This window comes from Herpailurus yagouaroundi, unplaced genomic scaffold (assembly GCF_014898765.1).
Source record: "Herpailurus yagouaroundi ecotype Mexico unplaced genomic scaffold, PumYag 163, whole genome shotgun sequence".
Lineage (NCBI taxonomy): Eukaryota > Metazoa > Chordata > Mammalia > Carnivora > Felidae > Herpailurus > Herpailurus yagouaroundi.
The window spans coordinates 2,983,704-3,009,611 of NW_024412404.1; the positions used below are offsets into that span (position 1 = coordinate 2,983,704).

The window sequence follows — 25,908 nt, forward strand, 5'->3', positions numbered from 1 at the left end:
CGATCTCGCGGTCCGTGAGATCGTGACCTGGCTGAAGTCGGACGCTTAACCGACTGCGCCACCCAGGCGCCCCAAAAAATATGATTATTTAAAAAAACTTTTTCAGTATTTACCTTTGAGAGAGAGCGAGAGAGAGAGAGAGAGAGAGCGAGAGAGCACGAGTAGGGTAGGCACAGAGAGAGAGGGAGACACAGAATCCAAAACAGACTCCAGGCTCTGAACTCTTAGTACAGAGCCCAATGTGGGGCTCGATCCCACAAACTGAACTATGAGATCATGACCTGAACGAAAGTCAGACGCTTAACTGACTGAACCACCCAGGTGCCCCTAAAATATGATTCTTATAAGGATCTTGGAAATGACACTAAGAGGACAAACAACCTTACAACTGGAAAATCGTTAGTATTGACATAAGTAATTTTCTATTTAAGAGGGCACCTGTTGGGATGAACACCGGGTGTTGTATAGAAACCCATTTGACAATAAATTTCATATTAAAAAAGAAAAAAGGAATACTCCTTCAAACAAGGCTTTACAAAAATAATTCACAAATCTAAAAATATTTGTGGAGAAAAGGTGGGTTTCAGGGTGTGGGTCAGTGTACCTCCATTCTTTTTCTCCTGGTCTAGCTCATCTCCTAGCTCATCTTTTCATTTGCTCATTCATTAAGGAGAGGTTAGGCACCAGTGTTTTCTGTCTTTGTCACTTTCACATAGGTACATGATTTGTGATTCTTACTATAAAAATGCAAACCTAAAATTCAACCTAGTGAAATAGTTTGGAGTTTGTTACAATGGCATTTCCTTGTAAATGCCTTAGAAGAGCCTGCCATGTACAAGACTGATGGACAGATTCATGCACTCATTCAACTAACATTCATTAAACTCTTACTATGTGCCACGCCCATGCATAGGGCAGACAGACAAAATTCTTGTTCTACAGATAGCAGGAGTCATAGCATAAGGGCAACTGAAGAAGATGATGAAGGAGCCAACTTTCAAGTGTGTGATCATAGTGATGAGAGGGATTTGCCAAGGAGTCCTGAGGAACATAAGGAGGGACATTTCACCTGGATCCTGAAGGTAACAGGGAGTTGGGGGAGAGTATGGAGGGGACTTCTGGGAATTTGTGCCTCTTATTCTAAAGTCTTAGAATAGTTGTGGTAATTAAGTAGGTAAAGAATAGGCAGGTGGGAGTATAATTTCTATGCAGGTGTAATGCACATTTGTGGGCCTAGAGGCTATAGACCGTACACAATTAAAATATTGGGTTATGTCTGGAGCAAGACAGGAGGTTGGACAGGCCAGGCAGGCTGGGACTCAGTCCAGAGAAACAAACTAGAGTAGAGCCTCATATCCAACGTGCAGCTACCTCACCCAGGGAAAGGACACTTCTCGTCCAGCTCTGCACCTGATTCTCAGCTAAGGTGAATGAGCACAAAACAGACAAGGTCATCTGTACATTCCCACAGGTTCTCATTGCACCCTCCAGTTCCAGAATGAACCAACTACAAAAGACCACATGGTTACTATTTGATGGGGAAACAGAGAAATAGAAAACTTTCAGGGAACTGTGGGGTCAGCTATCACAGGATACCTGGTCCAATGTATCTTTTTAGAAAAAGATACAAACATAACCACAGCTGAAGACACAGGCCACTTGGTCAGACTCTGATCCACACGGCTGAGGGCTTATCTCTAGGAAAAGGGAATCAGCATGATTTGGGGACAATTTGATAGTGTTTCATTATTGAGCCTTGAGATTCAAGACCATCCTGTTTCCCATACTCTTCTATTAAGGATCTTGTCCCATTTCCCGCCCTAAGTGCACACAAATAATTTGTATTTCAGTGAGAATTAACTCTAAATTCTATAAATTAAAACATATGTTGTCTACCACATACATTTCCTCAGACATAATAGATTTTTTTGTTCATAAAAATACTTGTACTTAAAAAATATTGAGATACAATTTAAATACAATAAACTTTGCAGACTTAAAGTGTTCGGTCTGATTAGTTTTGACTTACGTATGCACCCCAATACTATCATCCCTATCAAAATCATGAACATTTCCATCACCTCCAAAGTTTCCTGTGTCCCTTTGCAATCCATCCCTCCCTCTTCGTCCTCTTTCCCAGGCAACCAGTGATCTACTTTCTATCACCATGGATTGCATTTTCCGGAATTTTATAGACATGATATCACACAGTATGTGTTCCTTTCCTCTGGTTTCCTTCACTTAAAAGCTTTGTCTCTAATCTTTAAGAGATTCTTCCCTTTTGGCTGAGGTTCAGTAAAGAGCATGATAATCATGATGATTCCACAGTAGTGCTTACCAAAGCATGCCTTGAGGACCACCTGCTTTATAATCATCCAGGGACTGGCTAAAATGTGCTGATTTACCTCTCCCTAGAACTCTGACATCAGAATAGCCAGCATATGCGGGCATACTTAAACCTGCAATTTAGTTCAACCTTTTAGGGAAAGACGTTTCCTGTTTCTGGGTCTAGCTACTTATTCCTCTAAGTCTTTCTATTGTTTTGTTTTTTTCTCTACATTTTTTTTAAACATTTATTCATTTTTGAGAGACAGAGAGAAACAGAGCGTGAGTGGGGGAGGGGCAGAGAGCGAGGGAGACACAGACTCTGAAGCAGGCTCCAGTCTCTGAGCTGTCAGCACAGAGCCCGACACGGGGCTCAAAACTACGGACCACGAGATCATGATCTGAGCCAAAGTCGGATGCTTAACCGACTGAGCCACCCAAGTGCCCTGGTCTTTCTACAGTTTTCTATAACCTGGGCAAACCTTTAGGCCACAGCAGGACACAGGACTTTAGGACAAAGGTTGCAATAATTTTCCTAGATCCCATTGTGCCCACATTTAGAAGCGTGGTTTGAGTTACTTTTCCATATAGTACATGCATTGTGAACTTTCCTCCTTTTCAAGTCTACCATGGGGGTCAGGACTCTAGCGAAGACAGTCCTGTGAGTGAGTAGGACTCCTTTATCACAGGTGCAAAATTCAATGAGGTGCCAAAAAACTACATAATCCAGGTGCCCAATATTAAAAAAACAACAAACAAACAAACGAACAAAATTAAGGCAAAATAAATCCCTGGTGAACAAAATATCAAAATATTAAATAAAGTCAGGACCAGTAACCTTGCCATACTGAGCCATACTGAGTTTGAAGCAGAAAGAAAAAATTAGTGATCCTATCTTTTAAAAGTTATTACTATTTATATTTTATGCCCAATGTGAGTGCCTTATTGCCTCAGCCTAGTCCTGGCCCAGGCTCACCTCCACCTGATATATTTCACTGTCCAACAGCCTTTTTGCTGTCCTGAAATTGTCATTAGAATGTTACTTCTGGCCCAGCATTTATAATGCGCCAGGGACAGGAAGAGCTCATTCAAAGCACCCTATCTGGACACATTAGACATTTCCTACTTTTCCCCTTGCCATTAACCACAAGTACAGCCAATCCCAGATAAACACATAAACACTGGTCACCCATAGTCCTGAATTTTTAAAAGAGCCTCAACCAAGCATTCAAAATGGGATGTATTCATGGTGTATCTGATTACTGCCTTCAGCATGAAACTAGACCTATCTAAATAGGCACACAGAAACCATGGCTCTGATTAATATTATCATTTAAAACACATACTGCACTTCTCATAGGAGCTAACATTTGAGAAAAATCCGCGTGTGAAAATAATCTGTATTAATAAATGAGTTCCAACCGAACAGAAAATATGCCCAGAAACTGTGGGGTGTAAGGGCAAGGTTCTGCATGTTTAAGTTCACTTTTTTAGGGGAAAGCATGCCATATAAAGGACCCAAGGCTCCTACTCACTCTCAGAAAGTTCACTTGGATGTATTATTTTTAACGAAAATGAAAGCACTCATGTTTAGCTATACAAAGAATTAAGCTATTTGTTATGTATTAAAGAATTTACGAGGCACAATGGCATACTAGAGCTGGTGACAGATGGAGAATACTGGTCTTCAGTGTCCACATAGAACAGCATACAAATTAGACTGGACTAGGGATAAATTTAAGGTAAGCTTGTCATCAGCCATCATCACCAGCCATGACAGCACGGTGGAAAGGGAAGGTATGGGTTCTGGAGTCCGACAGAACTAGCAGGAAAAGTTCAGTTCTACTCTTTCCTAGCTGACTGACCTTGGCCCCTTTCTGTGCCTGTTTGCTCAACTGTGAAATGAGCCTACTTTGCAGGGTCACCACAAGAATGAAGTGGTGGACATCAGGCACAGGCCCGGCCTTGATTAAATTGTAGCTGTTGTTATCACCACCTTCAGTGCCACAAGCTTTATGATGTGTTTGAAGGTTATCCAATCCTGAGACAGATCAATGCTGGAGGTTTTCAAGGAAAGGAAACATAAAATTTGTAATTATTTACGTGTGGGGTGACTATACGAGAGGGACAGGGGCCCAGATATCCTGTTGAAAGGCAGAGCCCACCCTCCTTGTCTCCCTTTTTAGTGCCTAATTGTGAACATTTCATTCTTATAATAGTTTGAAAGAAAAACCGAGAGTGATACCCCTTTATTATTTTAGAGAGGGAGAGAGAGTGTGTGTGAGGAGGGGAGAGGGAGAGACAGGGATAATCTTAAGCAGACTCTAGGCTCAGCACCCAGCCTGAAGTGGGGCTCAATCCCATGACCCTGGGATCATGACCTGAGCCAAAGTCAAGACTCAGATGCTCAACAAACTGAGCCACCCAGCCCCCACCCCGCGCCCCCCCCCCCCCCCCGCCGCCCACTTTAAAAAGAGGCTGTTTTCTTGCCAAAAAAGGGCAGCTGATCACAGTCCTGGTTACTAGGTATAGTTTTGTTCTTGATATTTTAAAAGAGCCAGAAAAAGTTCATCCAAAGTGGATAGAAAGTAGGTGGTGGGAAGAAAGGCTGCGAGAGTTGGAGTCATTCACTCCAGACAAGACAGGGTTTGACGGATTCTAAATGTGTTAAGTGGTGCTGAGGCTGCTGTGCCACCTTCCTTCTCCATCCACAGAAGGACTCCCGTACTCAACATTTTTTCTTGGATGGATGATTTCCCTTCCTGAAGAAAAGGGGTCACCTAGATGACCTTGTGAGGCCTCTTCCAGTTCTAAGCCTTCGCACAAATACAGAAGAGCAAAGAGACACCCAACTCGTCAATGTGGGGGTGGGTTGCAGCCACATCTGTTTAAAATGAGGCTGTAGTAGCTTGGTACAGAAGAAAGGGTGGGGGCTGGGATTCAGGCAGAGGTGGGTTGGAATCTGCCTCTGAAACTCACTCTTGGGCAAGTTACGGGAGTAAAAGAACTCAGCTCTGTCCTCCCTTGTAGCATGGAGATAATCTCTGCCTTCTAGGGTTCCTGAAAGGATTAACTGAAATAATGTTGGCAAGGGACCTAATATTTTGACTGGCACATATAAGCCTTTGATAAATTGGAGCTATTATTCCAGTTGGTTGAAAAATGGGGTGAAAGATTAACGCCCTTCTGCTTATAGTTATACAAATTCCAGTAGGCAGACCGACACCACCATGGCCCACAGGATCCACACTGCAAGTGGAGCCTGTCCACACCAGACGATGTTTGAGGGGACAACTTATTAACCACTGTGGTCCTTAGGGGCAGAAGACACCAAAGACAAGGCCTAAGGCATCTTGGTAGGGCTCTGGTTTCTCTCACTGTCACCAAAAGAATCACAGGAATTATTTTAAAAAGGTTCCAAATACATCCAGGTATAAAGAATATATCACATCCCACTGATTTGTCATTCACACCAAGTACAGTAAAAAACATCTGTCAAAAAGCAGGTTTGCAAACCAAATGCATTGTCAGAAATTGTAATTAGGATTATTTTCCTTCACGAATGACACAAAGCTAAAAATGGAAGTCATCAAGAAATTGATCAGCTCTTGCAAAGCAATGAAATACAGTGGCCAGAACCCTATACAAGTAAAAGGCACTCCTATTACCATCAGACTTTTCCACAAAATGCAATTTTTTGGTGTTACATCAATGTGGAATTGCATAATATTTAGCATTTACAGAAAGATGCTGGAGGCTGAGGCAGAACAGCTCTGCTTTTTGTTCTTTACCAGTAGTGCGGTCCGTGGCAGGACACCTGTGAGGCTGTGGAGAACTGGAGAGGACAGAGGAAATGCAAGGTACAAACATGCATATAAAGTGAGGCCCACGGACAGCTGGGCCAGAAACATGGGAGTGTTTCCTGAAGCCCTTCTGTGTCATTCGGAGAATCAAACTTGGCTTGGAAAACACATCCTGTTTCCATCAAAGGAGGAACAGGTTACAGCTGATAGAACCGAGCTTTACAGACAAGGGAGCAGAACAATGCAGTCTGAACTGATGCAGTCACATGAAAGAGCAGCCTATTTTTGTTGGGCATAAACAAACACAGGCATGACACGTGGTGAAGTGACTCCAGATACATCAGGAGCTGGACAAGGCCCAGTGTGGATGCCTGTCAGTGTGAGATCTATGAAGGCCATCATGCCATTAAATCAATCCTAAGCAGGAATCTCACATGACAGTGAAGCAGCCCTTGTATTACCCAAAGGTAAGCGTTACATTAAACCAAGTAAAACTCGGGGCCAAGTTAAAACTCGTTCTTTTCAGCTGTGTAACATTCCAGTGGCAACATGAAACGGTCCAGAGCAGCTAAACCCAAAACCTTCGGTAAGCTCATCAATAGGCCCATCATCTTTGGACAGCTGTTTGGAAGTGAGGGTGCAAAATGTCCACAGAAATCTATCACATCCATCCTTACTTTGCTTAAAGTCATCATTTTATGATGCTTTAGATATTACAAATCCGACTGCATGGTCCTTAAATGGCACTTTACTATTATTGTTTGTATGTGTGGAATAACTGGACAAAAGAAAAACCACAAAGTGGCAACTAATATAATAATCAAGAACACCATGGAAAGAAAAGAAATGATAAAACAGGATTTTCAAGGAGAGGAAAAGTATCTACAACTCTGGAAATTAACCTCAAAAGTCCTCATTACCAAGGGGACATTAACATCGATGTTTTACTTCCCAGATGCCCTTTTCTGAGTCCCCACGAACATCCTGGTCTAAGTGGCAGATTCTCTCAGGGTGTGAACAACTTCTTAGGAATAGGGCAAACCCTTTCAGCAGTTTATTGAGTAGCTCAGACCACTTGGATAAATGCCAATAAAAGTCTGCTCAGAGCCTTAGAGAGCCACCGGCTTGGAGAAATGTGCGGGGCTCCCAGGTGGCTGAGTACGTTGGGTGTCTGACTTCGGCTCAGGTCATGATCTCACGGTTCGTGGGTTCAAGCCCCACATCAGGCTCTGTGCTGATAGCTTGGAGCCTGGAGCCTGCTTTGGATGTTGTCTCTGTCTCTCTCTCTCTCTGCCCACCCCCGCTTGTGCTCCGTCTCTCAAAACTGAATAAACATTTAAAAAAAAAAAAAAAGGACTAGAGGTGCTTTCAGAAATGATTATCTCAACGCCAAGGAGTAGCTCATGTGGTTGGAGTATCTGCCTAATCCAATCCTGCGAGGTAACAGGACATTTGAGGTTAACAAGGGACAACTGATTCATGACACCTAAATTCTAAATTTACGATAAAATGTGTTAATTTACAATTAAGAGGTAAGAAAATCTCTTTATCTGGGTTTTGATAGCTTATAACACATTCATCGAGAGAAAGACCTTAAGTTATGGTGGCAAGAAGAAGTTGCTGAATATTCTAAGGCAATTTGACCATGTTCCTAGTCTTATTAATGTCCTTCTAGATTTACTACAGGGATTTCACTTGATTTTTCCTTCTTCTGGAATTTTGCTTGATTTTTAATGTAAAATACACATTAGTGCTTCAGTTCATTTTGGAAACGTGCCTTGTGAAGGATTTCAGAGATATTTTTCTTTCTTTTCAAAAACGACCTTCAAATAAAAATAATAGACTTTCAGATAACAAAGCCCAAAGCGAAAAACATCAGACTCTGCTAATGTGGTCAGGAAAAGACCAAAGAGACCTTCTGAAGTGGGGAGGCCGAGTGCTGAAATAACTTAAAACATTTTAGCAAAAGGTAAATAAAGTACCATTCAGGAAACCTGCCATCAAAGCAGCCAGGGCCGGAGGGCACACCAGAAACCTCTAGCTAACGTCCCAGTTTGACTAACACTGGTTGTTTCAAATGAGGGACTTCCTGGGAGGGACCTAGCGTCAAGGCAGACTGCTTTTCTTGACATCAGAAAACAATTCCACATTTTTTTTTCTTTTTTCTTAAACACAGCGCAGAATCCAACACATTTCAAGGCCATGTGACGCGGCTTTTGTTGCTTTATGAAGCAGCTGCAGGTTTGGAAAAGGAAATTGTATTCAGGTTCAAACACACTACACTGGTCTTGGTTTACCTGCCATATGCAAAACGCCTGTCTTTGTGATGATCGCCAAAAGTATCCCAAAGCCTGAGAGAAACGCTCACTTCATCAACAACATCCCGGGAACGCTCCAGGACCTGCAGGAGAGAGAGTGCAGTCCTGCTCAGTGTCACTCAGAGGCTCCTCAGGAGAAGGATGTCTAGGTCAGCACACCTCAAGGCTCACTTGACCCACCTGCCTTTAGTTTTGTCATTGCATCTAACAGGACTTGAGCTAAGTCCTAATTCTCTTTCTGGAATCACGTGACCCAAACCCTCCTCATTCAAGAAACCGCAGCCATACGCCCGAGTTTGCGTTTTACTTTTGTTTTCTCTTGTGGCACTAAACACATAAGCTTTCTTTCGCATGCACAAGTTACCCGTACTCCCTGGCAATAGCAGGGGATGTGCCATCAAATCCGGACTGGCAATAGCAGTGATGTGCCCTTAGGAGTTTAAAGAAACTCTGTACGTCTTACCTCCTGGCACACTCGGTACTGGTCGATGGCCCACACGGTAGGCACGTGGGTGGCCAGCAGCTGATACTGCGTTAGTGTTGTGTTACACGCTCTGGCACAGATCAAGCGCGTCTTCCCCACGGCGTTGTCTCCCACGACCACACACTTGATGGTTTCAACGTTGGGTCTTTCGTAGTCCATGTCAGTATCCATTTATAAAACTCTGGAAGAAGAGAGTTACAGAGCAATCACAGGGGAGAGGGGTTCAGGCCGTTTCCCCTTTGTCTGGGCTCTTCTTCGGAAGTGCCCAGGCATAAGCGAGAGGTTTGGAACTCCATACTAAGCCTAAGTGAAACTCAAGTTTTCTATTTATGTCTCACACAAGTGCAAAAACACCGCCGGCTTGTTATTTTGACCCCAAACGGTTTATGCCGGTTAACATGTTATTTTCTCCTTGGTTTTCTCTAAACACAACCTGCCTACTGAAAATCCATCCAGGCAAATGAGAGTGCTGGCACACATTTATAGCTCACTAGCTACTCATGTTGATCCACTAAAGACACTGGTCACCTGCAGGTTTAACCTTAGACACTGGGGCACGAGCCACCTTGGCAATATTAGTGACCATGCCATCTCAATCTCCCAATGAGCCAATCTCTCTATCCGAAAAGCAGTTTCCTGCAGGCTCTACACCATCATGGTGACTTAGGGGAGGCTCAAAAGTGCAAGCAAAGAGGATTAGCCTGCTTTAAAGATGAGTCAACAGTCCAACTGAATTTTTATTTTTTGAATTTTGAATTTTATGAATAAAATTCATAAATTTTATGAATTTGAATTTTATGAATCAAATTCATAAAAACGATATTCTTAAAAGGGGCACCATAAAGCAATGTATTTTTTTTTTTTAATTCTCTTTCTCTCTGTGTTTTCATTAAGAAATCTGGAGCATATGGTGAAGAATGATTTTACCAGGATGAGGAGCTAGTTTGGAATCTCCCTGAAAGCATCAAGAAAGGTTTAAGAGAGTTGCTGAGTGAGGGGTCAAGAGGAAGAGAAAAAGCTGTCATGAGCTCTGCTTCCCCGGGGGGGTCAGGAACCTCCATAAAACACAGAGCAGACTGCTTCTTGGCAGCAGCTGGATGGCTGGCCAACCATGGAAGATTCTAAGGTTTTAATGAATTATAATTGCCCTTTTGAAGAAGTCTACTGTTTTTTAATTTTGTTTTTAAAGTAGGCTTCACACCCAGTGCAGAGCCCAACACAGGGCTTGAACTCAAGACCCTGAGATCAAGACCTGAGCTGAGATCTACGGGTAGCATGCTTAAGCAACCGAGCCACCCAGGCACTCTGAGGAAGTAACTGTTAAAAGGAGAAAACTGCTTAGATGGTCACTTTTAATGAGCCAATAATGGTTTTAGTGGTCATATTGGTAAAGAAACTGCTCAGAGTAGGGCCTGATACATAACTGGGGCTCGGTAAGTGTTTGTTTAATTCAACTGATTTGAGAAAAATGATAATTTGGATAATATGAGATTAAGAGTACAGAAGGAGAGACAGAAGAAAGAATATGAAATAGAATGAATACTTTTTCCCAGTTAGGACCATCTGAACATGAGACTGTCTCCTGTAACACCATCACAGGAGGTGTTGAACCCGAGACTACAGACTATTTGGCAAGACTTGAGTGGAGTGATTCAAACAACAGATGTGTGGTGAGGTCAGGATCTGGTCTCAGGATCCTGTCTGTGGTTTACACACCATAGAGAGGCTTAAAATAGATATCTGTGCCCACCAGCAAATGTAGATTCTGAAGGCCTTGGGTGGAGAAAGAGAGGCTTAAGAAAAACTCCAATTCTGATGATCACCCACAGGTGGTGACTCCTCAAATTGATCTCTTCTAATTTCTAGTCTATGGTTTTATTAGTTCCCTATTTCATAGTCTAACGTGGCAAAAGCCTGACTTTGGCATCAGATCAGTGGTCCTGCAATACCTGCCAGAGAACATTTAGCAAAGTCTGCAGACATCTTTGGTTGTCACAATGGGGTTGGGGGAGAGGCCAGAGATGTTTCGAAACATACTATAATACAAGGTACAGGTCCCACGACACGGCGTAATTGGGGCCCAACGGTCACAGTGCTGAGGTTGAGAAATCTCAGCCTTAGAGGAGATGTGACTTTGAATCCTACTGTCCCCATTTTCCAGCCATTTTGTCACTGGACAAGACATTTGCGCTTTCAGCCATAGCTTCCGTATCTGTTAAGTGGGAACTATAGTACCAGGCTCCTAAAGTAGTGAGGATTTGGTGGACTGACTGATGTACCTGACACACCCATGACTCCCAGGATTCTAATCGTGGTGCTGAAGGTGAGTTGAGTGCCTTGAGGGGACAACAAAACAGTCAGGGGAAGCCCAGGATTAGCCGTGAAATCATAAACTTAATAACCACGAAGATCTATACGAAGGACGAATTTCAGTAGAGCAATCACAGAGTAATTCAGTGAAAAACAAGCATAAATGCAAGATGGAGCAGAGCTGACTTTGCGTCAAGAAGGCAGGGAAACTTCTGGGTGGGAGTTGGACACAGTAGCTAAGCGATAACAGAATTGGAAAGGTAGGTTAGAAATATTTTCCTGGGGCATTTCTAGCTTCTAGGATAAAAAATGGTAACACTTGTTGTGGATAAGAAATTTGATATGTTTCTGGTGATATTACTGTAGGGTATATACCCTGTGTCAGAAAAACAGGATCTGTTTGGAGCTTCACAACTCTGGAAACTAAGGTACATTATTTTGATCATCCTAAGTGGTGGAAAATCTTACTCTTTTGAAAGTGAATTTTATTTTTTTAGATGGATAAAAGCCATGGAGAGCCAATCCTTAAAATTCGGGGGAACGTTTGGATTTAGTCAAAACTGAAATAGACACACACAAAACACACAGTTGGTTTTCTTGTCAGATTGCAAACTAGCTTTGAGAGCAGCCCCTGAAAGGAACCCCCCAAATTATTGAATCATGACAGCATTGGTGGAAGAGCTGTGTAGCTTTTACACAAGACTACTTTGAAGGGGATGAAAGCTCTCCTGCTTTTATATTAAGGCTATGATTACAAAACTATCGTTACTTATTTATAGACACACCTCATGCACAGTTCTGAAAAGAATTTCTGTGTCAAGGGTGAGAATAACATCCATGGGTCCTCTAATCTCTAGCAATCTGCTCAAAACCCAAGTGACTGCCAAAGGTGCTAAACTCTGTACAAAGGGGACAACATGGAAGGGAAGTGAAAGGCAGGGCAGAATTAAACACTCGTAGCCCAGCTCACTCACTGCAGACGTGGAATTTCCAGGAAGGGTTTTCTGGATTCCAAATACTGAAAATCTTTTCCTTGGGGTATAAACTTGATTTTGTGGTAATCTAAAAATTATTTTAAGTGTAAGAAGTCACAGCCAAGCATGCAAAGCCATGCTACACATGTATTGTAAACTGATTGTTCATCGTTTATAAATAAAGTTATGATAATTATAAAAATATGCAATATTATCTTTCTTTACTTGTTATGGGCTCTAATTTATTCATATTTAGCACTCTTACAGTTGAATGAGCTCTTAGGACCATCTGGTTAATGACTATCTGGTTTCTGACTTTCATTTACCTAGAATGAGAGCAATAAATATTATTCCTTTAACACTGTTAATAAATTTCACCACCATGAACCCTGCCGATCAGTGCAGATACTCTTTTGCCTTTAGATACGAATCTGAGGAAACAAAGAAAGTATAAAAGAAAGAGCTAGAAAGGACTGACACTGGACCTATTACCACGGCAGCTTTGTAATCTTACTCAAAACTGACCTGACCTTCATTTCATACTTTTTCTGAATCCTCAGGACATGGATGCTGACCATTAAGTGTTGAAGGACATACCTGCACACTGTGGATGTCAGAAGCAGTTAAGTTTATTTAGAACTGACCAGTGAACAGGACAACGTGGTGGGTGGGGAGTGAGGACTCGGTGAGGTGGCCCAGGGTGGCTGCCCCCTGGGTGTTGGTGCCCACCATCAACTTAGAGACTGTGGTCACGATGGCCCCATGTGCTCACACCGTGATTAATGTCACCTTCCGGACTTCAGGTCTCTCCTGAAGGTCCACATTCACCACCAGCTCAGCCTTCTTGTCACATCCACAGGGCAACACATCCTACATCTAGCCTCTCGGCTGCTCCACCTAACCTTCCCCACACTCTACTTGGGCCGTTCATGCTCTTGGCCACGTGCTGGATATTGTTGTCATCCAGAAACATTTTACCCCTGAAATGTCGAATTTCAAAATCCTACTCTCAAAGTAAAACTCCTATCTTTACAGCCTCTGCCTGGTGAAACGTGGGCGTGGCAGCAACTCCCATCAGGAGACAGAATCTGTTTCCCTTCCTCTAGAATCTGAGCTAGCCTTGTGACTGCGTGGCCCATTCCAAAAGAATGTGGTGGTGATGCTCTGTGAGTTCCAGAGCCAGGGTCTCCAGAAGGCCTGCAGCTCCACCCTCACGCTGTTGGAATGCTGTCTTGAGGCTGTCCTCTGAGGAAGCTGGCCTAGCCCCACAGAGGATGAGAATTCCCAGTGAGAATAACCGAAGCAGCCCTGCCGATGGCTTCACCAGATGCCATATAGTGTGAGGCTACCTGAATCCTCTAGCCCAGCCAACTGTCCAGCTGAATGAAGCTTTATGAGTGAGCCCAGCTAAGGAATCACCTAGCCAACCTACAGAATCAGGAGAAAGTACAGATTATTGTTTTAAGCCACCACGTTTTGGGGTGATTTGTTATCACGAGCAGGGGAGGGGCAGAGAGAGATGCACACAGAATCCGAAGCAGGCTCCAGACTGAGCTGTCAGCACAGAGCCCGATGCAGGGCTCGAACCCATGAACCATGAGATCATGACCTGAGCCGAAGTTGGATGCTTAACTGACTGAGACACCCGGGTGCCCCTGGATGATCTTTTCTACCTAGGGTTGATGGATCATGCCAACTTTCTCTTCACCATCATCCTCAGCATCTTGTATTGCACGTGTGGGAGGCAGAATAATGGTCCCTCAAGGATGTTAATGTCCTAATCTCTGGGATCTGTGAATGGCATGGGGCAAATAGGGTAGCAGATGAAATTAAGGTTGCTAATCGGCTGACTTTACTCTAAGGAGCTCATTCCAGATTGTCTGGGAAGGCCCAATGTAGTCTCTCAGGTTCTTTCATATAGAAAAAGGAGGTAGGAGATCAGAGTCAGAGAGATACGTGAAGATGTTACATTGCTGGCTTTGAAGATGGAGCCAAGGGCCATAAACAAGGAGTGCACGTGACCTCTAGAAGCTGAAAAAGGAAGGAGACAGATTTTTCTCCTAAAGCTCCAGAAGGAACACAGCCTACCAACATCTTAATTTTAGCCCAATGAAACCCATTTCAGATTTTTAACCTCCAGAACTATAAGATAATACATTTGTTTTGTTTTAAGCCATGACATTTTTGGTAACTTTTTACAGCAGTGATGGCATGATGGCATGCTTTTGTCCCACAAAATGGTTTCCTAAATTCTAAATGTCGTTGGCTGCTTCAGTCCCTTTAACAAATGCCATTCCTGCAGCCAACCCTCTACCACTCCTTGTCTGCCTGGAAAACTTCATTCGTTCCTTAAAACCTTATTCAGATATTACCTCCTCTAAAAAGCTTTCTTAATTGCCCTGCCTCCACACAGACTGATTTACTTTCTCCTCTGTATCATAAATGGTTCCGGGAGAATGAATCACAAGCACAAATACACATATACCCCCATTTTTCCTATATTAGCAAACCATAGAATGGTCGTTTGTGAACTTTTTATTTTTCCTGTGGCTATACCTTCAAAGTGCACATCTAATGCCCTTAATGAATCATCAAGTGTTTCTGGGGTACTACGGTATGCCAAAGGGCTTGGAATATAAGACTATACCATGCCCCACTTTAGTAAAGCTTTCTTTGACTATTCATTCTGGTCCATAGGTCCCCCATTATTTGTGACCCTCTTTTAGGAATAACCATGACCCGAATAGTGACATAGCCAAATCTGAACTTAGCTGATCTCATCTCCTTTATAAATCATTTCTCTTCCCAATGGTGGTACTTTTTCCTACTTTCAGTCCTTGAGATGATGGCCTTCCTGGTGTCCTGTTCCTCTCTTAAGACACAGGCTCTTAGGAAGTGCCAGACACATTCACTATGGCTCAATGACCATCAGAGTCCTGTCTCCGTAATTCAATAATTCAGAGGCACTGTGGGTGATGAAACAAGATATTCTTGCTTGCTTTGGATAGGTGAATTTTAGTACAGAGCCACTCTTTTTTTTTTTTTTAACGTTTACTTATTTTTGAGAAAGAGAGAGAGAGAGACAAAGAGAGACAGAGAGAGACAGAGCACAAATGGGGGAGGGGCAGAGAGAGAGGGAAACACAGAATCTGAAGCAGGCTTCAGGCTCTGGGCTGTCAGCACAGAGCCCGACATGGGGCTCAAACCCATGAACCGTGAGATCATGACCTGAGCTGAAATCGGATGCTTAACCGACTGAGCCACCCAGACGGCCCAGTACAGAGCCACTCTTTACGTCCAGGTGAATGTGTGAGTCTCTTCTACCATGAGAAATTCAGATATTAGAGAGGGTGGGCAGGGAAAGTTTATCATTTGTCTATGATATCTTACTAAAGCATTGTCTAATTGCTCCAAATCACCCACCATCGGAATATGCCACCTCTTCCCATGACCTGTGTTGTGTTTCTTGTTCTCCCTGCTCTTTGAATCAAAGTGTGGTGAGCAGTCCACTCAAAGACACAACTCTAAGGCCAGAGAAGGCCTCTGTACTTCCAGTTCCATTCAGCTGTTCATAGACAGTTTGAACAATGCTATTGCACAATCACTAAATTTTCTTGTCCTTTAGAAAAGCATATAGTCTGAACTTTGAGAAATAATTTAACTTGGTCATTAAAAAAAATACTAGTGGAACAAATTTTTGTGTGTTGGAAGAGTTAGCTCAGAAAGAAAAACTGGGAATTGTATATTATTGACAGAAACAAAAGAGAAATGTTAAGAGTTGCGTAATAACTGTAGCCAACAGCCAAGTTTCAACTGTGCAGATTTCATTATCCTGAGCTCTTAATCACCAGTCCTAGGCAGGCAGGAGCTGCTCTGTGCATAATATAAACATCTCAGCTGGAATGGAGAACGGGTTCAGATCTGGGAAAGAGGCAGTCAGGGCTGGGCTGCGCTTCCCTAAATCAAAAGTTTAAAGAAATATATCTCTAGCATAAAATCGCCTTTCAAATCAACTATTTTTTTCAACTCAAAGTTTTGATTAAAACAGAAAGGAAAAGAGTTTAAGTAACAGAAAGGACAGTGCATATAAGTTCAGGAATACAGATAATACAGAGACACCTTTTAAAACATCCACTCATTATCCTCACGAGACCCCTGTGATAATGGAGATGTCCACAAGATCATGCTCCCCATTTTTTTAAAACTTGTCAGTGGGGAAGGTGAGCCAGGATTGGAAATAAAGTTGCTATCTATCCACTGCCCCTAGTAAATGCTGTCCCAGTTGAAAAATAAGGAATAGGGGCGCCTGGCTGGCGCAGTCGGTTAAGCGTCCGACTTCAGCCGACTTCAGCCAGGTCACGATCTTGCGGTCCGTGAGTTCGAGCCCCGCGTCAGGCTCTGGGCTGATGGCTCAGGGCCTGGAGCCTGTTTCCGATTCTGTGTCTTCCTCTCTCTCTGCCCCTCCCCCGTTCATGCTCTGTCTCTCTCTGTCCCAAAAATAAACGTTGAAAAAAAAAATTAAAAAAAAAAAAAAAAGAAAAATAAGGAATAAAAAACTTAGCTTAAAAGATGCATACATAAAAAATCCAGGCTAGTTTTCAGAACCACCATAAGTAAACTGTATGCTACGTTCTAGACATTCTGGTTGATTTTGTCTACAAATATGCCAGTAACCTCTCCTTTGGTGACTTTTTTCTCATGCCCCTGACCCACCACTGAAATTGTTCTGCACCTTTAGGACTCTGGCAGTCGTAATTAAAGAAATAACAGGCTGAGTGCTTCATGAGTGGCAGGCCTACAGTATTAGGTATGCAGTGGTAAACAGGCCAGGCGCTATTCTTGCTCTCATGGACTTCGTAATCAGGCAGGGAGGAACAGGTAGTTGTAATCATAGACTTGATTTCAGTTCCTTGAAGAACGAAAGGGTGTTGTGAGAAAATAATGGGTGGGAGGCCTGCAGGAAAGACGAGGGAGGCCTCTGTGAAGAGGGCCCATTTTCTGGCTACTTGAAGAATGAGCAGGGCCCAGGCATGAGGAGGGAAAGGAAGCAGGCCCACTGGAGCTGGGGGCAGGGGAACAGGAGAGAGGAAGGTCGGACAGGAGGCAGGTGTTACATTACACACAGCCTTTTAGGCTACAAAGGGGAACCTGAATTTTGTTGTAAGTACAGTGAGAAGACACTGAAATGTTGTAGGCAGAAGAATAACAGATTCTGATTTGCTTTTTAAAAGCATCACCGATGGGGCACCTGGGTGGCTCAGTCAGTTAACAGTCCAGGCCATGATCTCATCGTTTGTGAGTTCAAGCCCCTCTTCAGGCTCCATGCTGATAGTGCAGAGCCTGCTTGGGATTCCCTCCCTCTCTTTGCCGCTCTCCCACTTGTGCACATGTGTGCTCTCTCTCTCTTTCAAAAAATAAACATTTAAAAAATGTTTTCTTTTTTTTAAAGCAAACACTGAGACTGCTGTGTGGAGAACATAGCGTGGGGAGTGGAAGGACTGGTTAGGATGCCCCCAGGTTCTCCGGGGAGAAGGATGGGGGCTTGGACCAGGAACTGGTCAAGATGGAGCAAAGTAGATAGATGTAAGTTACACTTTAGAAGAAGGTGCACTGAAAACATTCTTCCTTTATACCAGGAATTCCTAGGGTATTCAACAAGTTCCAATTTGTCATATTGGCAGTTATGCTTATAGGTGTATGTGGTTGCTTTCACCTCACCAAGATTATACATTTTTTTTTTAAATTTTTTTTTTCAACGTTTATTTATTTTTGGGACAGAGAGAGAGAGACAGAGCATGAACGGGGGAGGGGCAGAGAGAGAGGGAGACACAGAATCGGAAACAGGCTCCAGGCTCTGAGCCATCAGCCCAGAGCCCGACGCGGGGCTCGAACTCACAGACCGCGAGATCGTGACCTGGCTGAAGTCGGACGCTTCACCGACTGCGCCACCCAGGCGCCCCAAGATTATACATTTTTGACAGCAGAGACTGTTATTCACCTTTAAATCTTCAAGTCTTTTCAATGCCTTGGCCATTTGTGGCTTTCAATAAATATTTGTTCAGTGGGATATCAAAGTACAGCGATTCCACCTTCTTCAGGAAACCCTCCACCTGGATCCGCTTGCAGACTTGCACTCGGCTATCTCTGGTGACTGATCACTAAGCCCGTGCCCTCGAGAGCAGCAGCATGTGGCTAAGCCCACAGTCCGTGAGAGGAACACCTTGAGAGACATCTGTGTGGCCCATCATGAGAGCGGTATTTGACAGATGGCATCACACCAGCCGTGGCTCCCCATCAGGAAGAGCATCAGTAACCATGGGAACCACCAGGGACCAAGAACCAGGCGCCTTCACCAAATGATAAGGCAGGGGGCAGGAGGGAGCCCATATATAGGCCCAGTGGAGCTTAGGGCTGAATTTGATTGGGGAAAAAAAAAGTAATGTCATCATTTGTCATGCTCTAGTGGGGAGAGCCAATTTATGCATCTCAATAATATTCACATGTAAGTGTCTCATAAAACTCCCATCAACTTGTGGACTTCAACATCCCCATTCAAGGGATTTCTAACCTTTTTGGCGAGTCACTAATTGGCTGGGAAAGAAGTGGAAAATGGAGGTACATGCACCCACTACCTATGGAGAGTGATTTATAAATGAATCTTGAATGAGGAAATTCAATCTATGCCTAAAAGACATCACAAGAGTCAATAGGTTGGACCTGAAGGCAAGACAGCATTGGAATACATGCCTTGGATCTCCTGCTACACAGTCTCACTGAAATTAACCTTATTCTGCACAAAGAGCAGACTCCACAACAGTATCAGAATAAAGCTAAGGAGTAACCATATACCAGAAATTGGAAGGATTTCTGCCAAATTCACTTCCATGGAGCCAAGTGAGAACATCACTGAAGACCAAGCAGACTGCGCATTTCCACAGGGAAAAGAGCTGGGCTGGGAGGTAAGTAGGATGCTCTTGGGCACAGATGCTCATAGTCTGGAGTAATGAGAGCTGGCCTGACATGGGACCGAGGTGGAAGAAATCAGCTGTGGAGCCACTGGAAAGTCATGAGGAACCTGGTATGCTGTCCTAGGGGAGGATTAGTTCCAGTAAGCACCCCTTGCTGAGGGTGTACCAGGTAGATAGCACTGAGCATGGAAAAGACTCATTTTTGTTTTTCCTCCCCCAGCCTGCTTAGCCAAGCTGTTTCAGTTTTGATACTGCCACAGAAGTGACTGATCTTGTTAATGTGACAGGGGTAGGGGTAGGGGTGCAACCTCTAAGGCTGACCATTGGTATATCTTCAGTGGTGACACTCCTCGCTAGTGGTCTTTTTAAAAATTTTTTTATTGAAAACTTTTTTTTTTTAACGTTTACTTATTTTTGAGACAGAGGGAGACAGAGTACAAGTGGGGGAGGGGCAGAGTGAGAGGGAGACACAGAATCTGAGGCAGGCTCCAGGCTCTGAGCTGTCAGCACAGAGCCTGGTGTGGGGCCCGAACTCACGAACCACAAGATTATGACCTGAGCTGAAGTCAGATGCCCAGCTGACTGAGCCACCCAGGTGCCCCCTCATTAGTGATCTTATCTTACCCTCCACAGATGTCTCTACATGCACAAGACTGAATAGCTTTGCTTGTCCACTCTGGAACTGAGTGGGCTCCTGAGTCACTATAGAGCCCTACTTTGCTCTCCAACACAGCCTAGGTTATCTAAGCATTTGGAATATACTTTAATCCTTGGCCAGAGGAATCCTTTTCTATGTGGATGGAGTAAACAGAGACCAGCTAACATATGGTCTATTAAAAACCCTGACATGAAGGAAAGGTCTTCTACTGAAGTAGATATACTGTAAGAAACAGCAAAAGAAGGGGTGCCTGGGTAGCTCAGACAGTTAGTGTCTAGCTTTTGATTTTGGCTCAGATCATGATCCCACAGTTTGTGAGATTGAGCCCTGCATTAGGCTCTGTGCTGATAGTGGGGAGCCTGCTTGGGATTCTCTCTCCTTGCCCTTCTTCCCACTCGTTTTTTTTCTCTCTCTCTCTCAAAATAAATAAATAAACTTAAAAAAAAAGAAAGAGCAGAAGAAAATATTTCTTTAAAAATATCTGAACCATGTAATTGATCACACAAAAGAAGATTAATGCAGGTATACAAACTAATAGCACATGAGGCTATAAAGAGGCAAAAGACAAGTAAAGACCATGGATAAGTGAAATATAAGAGAGCCAAATTAAAAAGCATAATGGCAACAGTAAAGAGCTTTGAAAATGTAGTAAAATGGATTCATGAGGTACAGACCAGACATGAGAAACTATGTATAGAAGGAAGGCCACCTGCAAATGATGTAACCGAAGATAATAAAAAGGCTGACCATTGATAGGCAATCCCCGGATAGTATGGCTTCTTGAGGAACTAAAGGAGCAAACCTTGATTTAATAAAACAAAATTTTCCCAATACAAAAAGGAGAAGAAGGAAAAAAAAAAGACTCTAGATCTATTTTCAGTAAAAGGTTTAAATACCAGTGGCAGAAAAAACTGTATAATAACCTTACAAATATTTTAGCAAAACATCTTCTAAAATTAACAGCCAAAGGCATTTCTTTCTAGAAGGAAATAATAATATGGACGACCACACACTTCACCAATACACTATTTTAAGACAGTAGAAAAACATAGAGCCTTGAAAGAAAAAGGACATAATAACAAGTTTCTGAATCTGGTCAAATTGTTATTTATGTAAAGGGAACCATAAGACTATTTTTAGGTATAAAAGACTCAGGGAGAAAAAACTCAGATTTCTTTGAATTAAACTGCTCAAGGATACTTGACAAAACACTCAGAGATAATTCAAGATTAAAAACTAAAACAAACAAACAAACCAAAAAACGTCTATTTCTGTGTAAAAGGACTGTGGAAACCAAAACCAACTGAAAATATAAAACTAACCTGCATAGTTATTTTGATTGTGATTTCAAAATTAGATAGAAAAAGTATCTGTAAAAGATAATTTAGGAGGTAAAAAAAAAAGGCAATTTGTGGTAAAAGCATAACAGTAATAATGAACCTTCACAGACCAAAAAGCATACACTAAAAATGAAGACAAATTCTGTAAGGAGAAATCAATGAAAATTATCTACATGTAGGAGATGAAGAATCAGAATCAACATCAGATTAAGAAAGCAAAACTGAAAAACAACACAGGGAGGGCTTGAATAGCATAAAAAGTAGTGATAAATGGGGGTGCCTGGATGGCTCAGTATGTTAAACTTCCAACTTTGGCTCAGGTCAGGATTTCACAGTTGGTGAGTTTGAGCCCCACATCAGGCTGTTTGCTGTCAGCATGGAGCCTGCTTCTGATCCTCTGTCTTCCTCTCTCTCTCTGTCCCTCCCCTGCTCGTGTGCATGCTCTTTCTCTCTCTCAAAAATAAATAAACATTTAAAAAAGTGATAAATGAATAGATATCTCATATTCAATAAACTCCATGATAAGAGAGTGCACGGTCTTTTCAGGTGTTCTTGGCACATTTACAGAAGTTGACTAACCCACCAGAAGGAGAAAAATCCCCCTCCCAAAGCATAAGTTGTACCAATCAAATTCCCTAGCCACACACACAAATAAATAAATAAATGAAAAAGTTAAAAGGAATGGTTTTATTGACAGCAACAACAACAAAAAGCACAGCCATTTGGAAATTAAAAAAAAAATATGTTCTGGTATATCCATCTAAGGAAATGACTTTGTAAAAAGAAAATGTTTTAAAAACAAATATATTTATCACATCCCTATCAAGAATACGAAAAAAAAAGGAAAACCACCCAAATCTATGACAAGGGAGGGAATAATTAAGGCACTGGCTTATCTGATCTTGGGCCAATTACTTAATCTCTCTAAACTTCTGTATCCTTATCTGTAAACTGGGGACAGTTGCCTCCCCTGATGGGTTGTTGTAAAGATTAAATTAGATAATGCTTGTAAAATATTTTAATCACTATACCTGCCATCAAGAAAATACCCAAGAAGTCTTTTCTATTAAGACTGTCATTATTTACAATCCCTTATGTTGAGTTTGCATTAATATAGAAATATAGAAAAATGCTAATGTTACCCTATCTACGGGCAAGACCAGGAGAGCAATCTAAAAAATAGTTGATGAAAACCAGATAAAATAAACAAATACGTGTAACTCAAATAAATTTGGGCCTCCTTGTTCTTTCATTTTAAATACCATCTTAGCACGGTGACACATCTAAAAGAAACGCAAATGTGACTTTTAGAAAGCTGGGAAACAACATGGGTATTTAAGGATTGAGGGGAGTGGTTGACATGATATATATTGGGCATCTTGCAGCTAAACTCCTAAAAAGTTTCTTTGGTATGTGTCCCTGAAGAGTTCCACCCCTTGTGGTAACCGCTCAGGTCTGTCTGTCTTTCTGCCTCTTGGGACCGCAGATATTTTCTCCTGAGATGCTTCTCTATTACCTCTCCATGATAGCCATGGCTATCTTCTTATTTTACTTATATCTCCATCATTATTCCCCTCCACCATCTAAATGGATCTTCCTTGGATCTATCGTTCCCACCCTCCTGCCCCCCAGGGGTAGGGGAGGAATAGGTGTGTATTAATATGTGAATACTTAAAATTTAATAATTGTGTCTCCATCATTGAAAGGGAAGCTGTTCCTCTTGCAAGAGCAATATACAGAAGGAAAATTCGAAGGAAGTGCACTGAACAGATAACAGGGATTGCTGTTGGATAACGGGGCTAAAACTTGTTGCCATTCTCCTACTTTCCTTTACTTTACAAATTTTCTATGACAAAAATATATTACCTTTTTAACAAAATTGGGATAAAGGTCACATGTTATAAAACTCATCCTTTTAAAGCATACAGTTTGAGGTTTTTTATTACATTCACAAAGCCCTACAACCATGCCCACTATCTAATTCTGGAACATTTTCATCATCCCAAAAAGAAACATTGTGCCCATTAGCAGTCATTCTGTTCTCCACTGCCCCCCAACTCTGGAAACCATTAATTTACTTCCTGTCTCTATGAATTTGCCTGTTCTGTATATTTCTTATAAATGAAATCATACAGTAAGCAGCCTTTTGTGTCTGTCTGCTTCTACTGAACAAAATGCTTTCAAGTTCATCCATGTTGTATCATATATTCATGCTTCATTACTTTTTATGGATGAATAATATTCTTAAATGTATTCTACAATGGGAGAAATATCTTAGTTTTTTAAAAAGCTAATGGGTACATAAGTCTAACCTTTGTTAATTCTAATAAGAGTACATATATATATATACAGTTCAATAATAACAAATGATTTTTGATGATGTATAAATTATTTTTCAAAATCATGTATTTATAAAGCTTCATGAGACTGTTAAACTTTTTCTTTTCTCACTCAGGCTTTCAACTAAAAAACCCCCATGGGAATCTAAATGATAATCTAGCTGAATACCAGACAAAGAAATTGAACCACAGAGAGAGACAGCTGTGGACACCCAGGACACATATATTTCAAGCACAAGATGAAAAATTCTTGGCATTTAAATTTTGAGTATTCAGAGGGAATACTTAGAGTAACTGAAATGAGAAATTAAAAAAAATTGTTTAGAAACATATCACATGAAATATTCTGTGATAATCAATTGTAGTTAAGATATTTGAAGCTTGGATCAATATAGTATAATTCAGCCTTACATTCATTAAGAAGAAAGAAATTCCAAATCTGTTTGTATGCACACTGTGTATGTATTTGTGTACCTGCAAATCACAAACATATAAATACTGATGTACACTCAGTGTACAAATTTAATGTTATAATCTTTACTTGGAAAGGCAGATTGTACGTGTTTTCAGTTACAAGGGAGATAGCTCGATCAAAGCTGACTGCAGCTAGCTCACATTAAAGTGAGGGTTCAGTGAAAAATCAAATTCTATAAATGAATGACTTACCCAGGACATAAAATCTGGAGCATTTCAAACACACAGAGGGTGCACTGGGTGATGTCCAAAAGTGGGGTGCTGGTGATATCGAGTTCTTGATCTAGGTGCTCATTACATATGTTCGGTTTTCAAAAATTCATCAAACTGTATACTTGTGATCTAAACACATTTCTCTATAGACATTATCCTTAAATATTTTTTTTAAGTTAAAAAAATTAAAGCAACAAAAGACACTACACACTGATTTTGGAGGGCCTGTGTATGAACCTTAGCTAAGGGCTGCATCAGGAAGATATGTCAAGAATTAATAATTAACACATTGGTTTAGTCTACAGAGAGATGTCAAAGTTGTAAGTGCTCATTTGAGAAAGCTAATATCAAGTCTGTAGACCAGATATGCTTAAAAATCCAACCTAATGAAGAAAGTCTCTGTTCACTGAAAGCATCCTCTGAAGATGTCACTGGGTCAGCTTCTGCAGGACCAGAGAGACCACTTACTGTGAAACGTTCAGATACGATGACAGTAAAGCAACTGCATTTAATCATTTAGGAGACTATAATATGCCAGTTAGGATTAGGTTACGCTCTGATTCAGACAAATGAAGAAAACTCTTTTGTTTTTCTCCCCCAGGATTTTTTTTAGCAAATTAGACCATAAATACAAAAGTGTTGTGGACAAAAAGCAGACTCCTTAAAATCTCCTATTTTATTAGAGGTTTTTTGGCTAACATCAATGCACAGATTCCAGCTAATAATTTCAGGACACGTCTCTATACCCTCCAACTCTAGCTACGACTTATCACATAGAATATTGTACGTTTTTTGAAAGCGGGATGAGGCACTGTTTGTGGGAGTGGAAAATAATACCATTATTTTGGAGTGCAACTGGTACTCAGAAGACTTTAAAATGTCCATACTTTTCATCTAATTATAAGCCTTTATTCCTGGATAAATAATTAGGGTATACAAAAAGATTCCATTAAAGGAATGTTACATATCATTATTTGTGGAAACAAAATATTGGAAACAATTTTGGAAATCCAACGACAGGGGGTTGATTAAAAACAAAGAAAGCCACAACAATAAATGTCCACATAGTAGGAGAGTATATAGCCATCAAAAATGTGTTATAGGAGTACATTGATATTTATATTTATGATAAACATATTTAAATGAAAAGAAGATTGCAAAAAAACGTACAGGATAACACCATTCCTTAAAAATTAAGTACCTAAATATACACAGCAACATTTGGCATCAAGAAACATTAAAATATTAATGCCAACTAGGATTATAATTGATTTAAACATTTTTCTTATCTATATATTCCATCTTTTCTAGAATAAACGTGTGTTATTTTATAACAAAGAAATTTTATAGAAAAGTGAGATGGGGAAGTAGGAAAACCAGGGACTAGAATATTTATGCATGTGAGAATGCATTCTTCCTTCATTAGGTGGAACTAATGTCTACTCTCTACCTTTGCTCTGCATACCTTGAAAGCTTTACGTGAAGTGCCTTTCAGTGCCTGCTGCCCCAGAAACCTTTCTTTAAATTCTGAGCAGCCATCCCACATCACCAGTGTTATCCTGGAGCTCCTGGTCATTCAGCTCCCTTGACTTAAATCAAAGGAACTAACATCTCAGTCGGCCCAAACACACACAAAACCACACAGCCACTCAGCCTAGAACAATGCAGCAAAGGATACACCTGCTGAACACCAGGGAAAACC

The 25,908-nt window shown here is 41.6% G+C and overlaps 1 protein-coding gene across 11 annotated transcripts in view; it reads right to left on the reverse strand.

Moving 5' to 3' along the window:
- RHOBTB1 (Rho related BTB domain containing 1) overlaps nt 1-25,908 on the reverse strand; it is a 125,522-nt gene that overhangs the window by 30,617 nt on the left and 68,997 nt on the right. For 10 of the 11 annotated variants that reach the window (XM_040485117.1, XM_040485121.1, XM_040485114.1 and 7 more), the window contains 2 exons: nt 8,910-9,111; nt 8,426-8,529 (listed from right to left, as the gene is read on the reverse strand). In XM_040485117.1, coding sequence (XP_040341051.1) covers nt 8,426-8,529; nt 8,910-9,101 — 296 coding nt within the window. In that variant the 5' untranslated portion in view covers nt 9,102-9,111. Of the gene's footprint in view, nt 1-8,425; nt 8,530-8,909; nt 9,112-25,908 lie in introns of those variants that run through there. The other variant, XM_040485123.1, reaches the window with a different exon arrangement.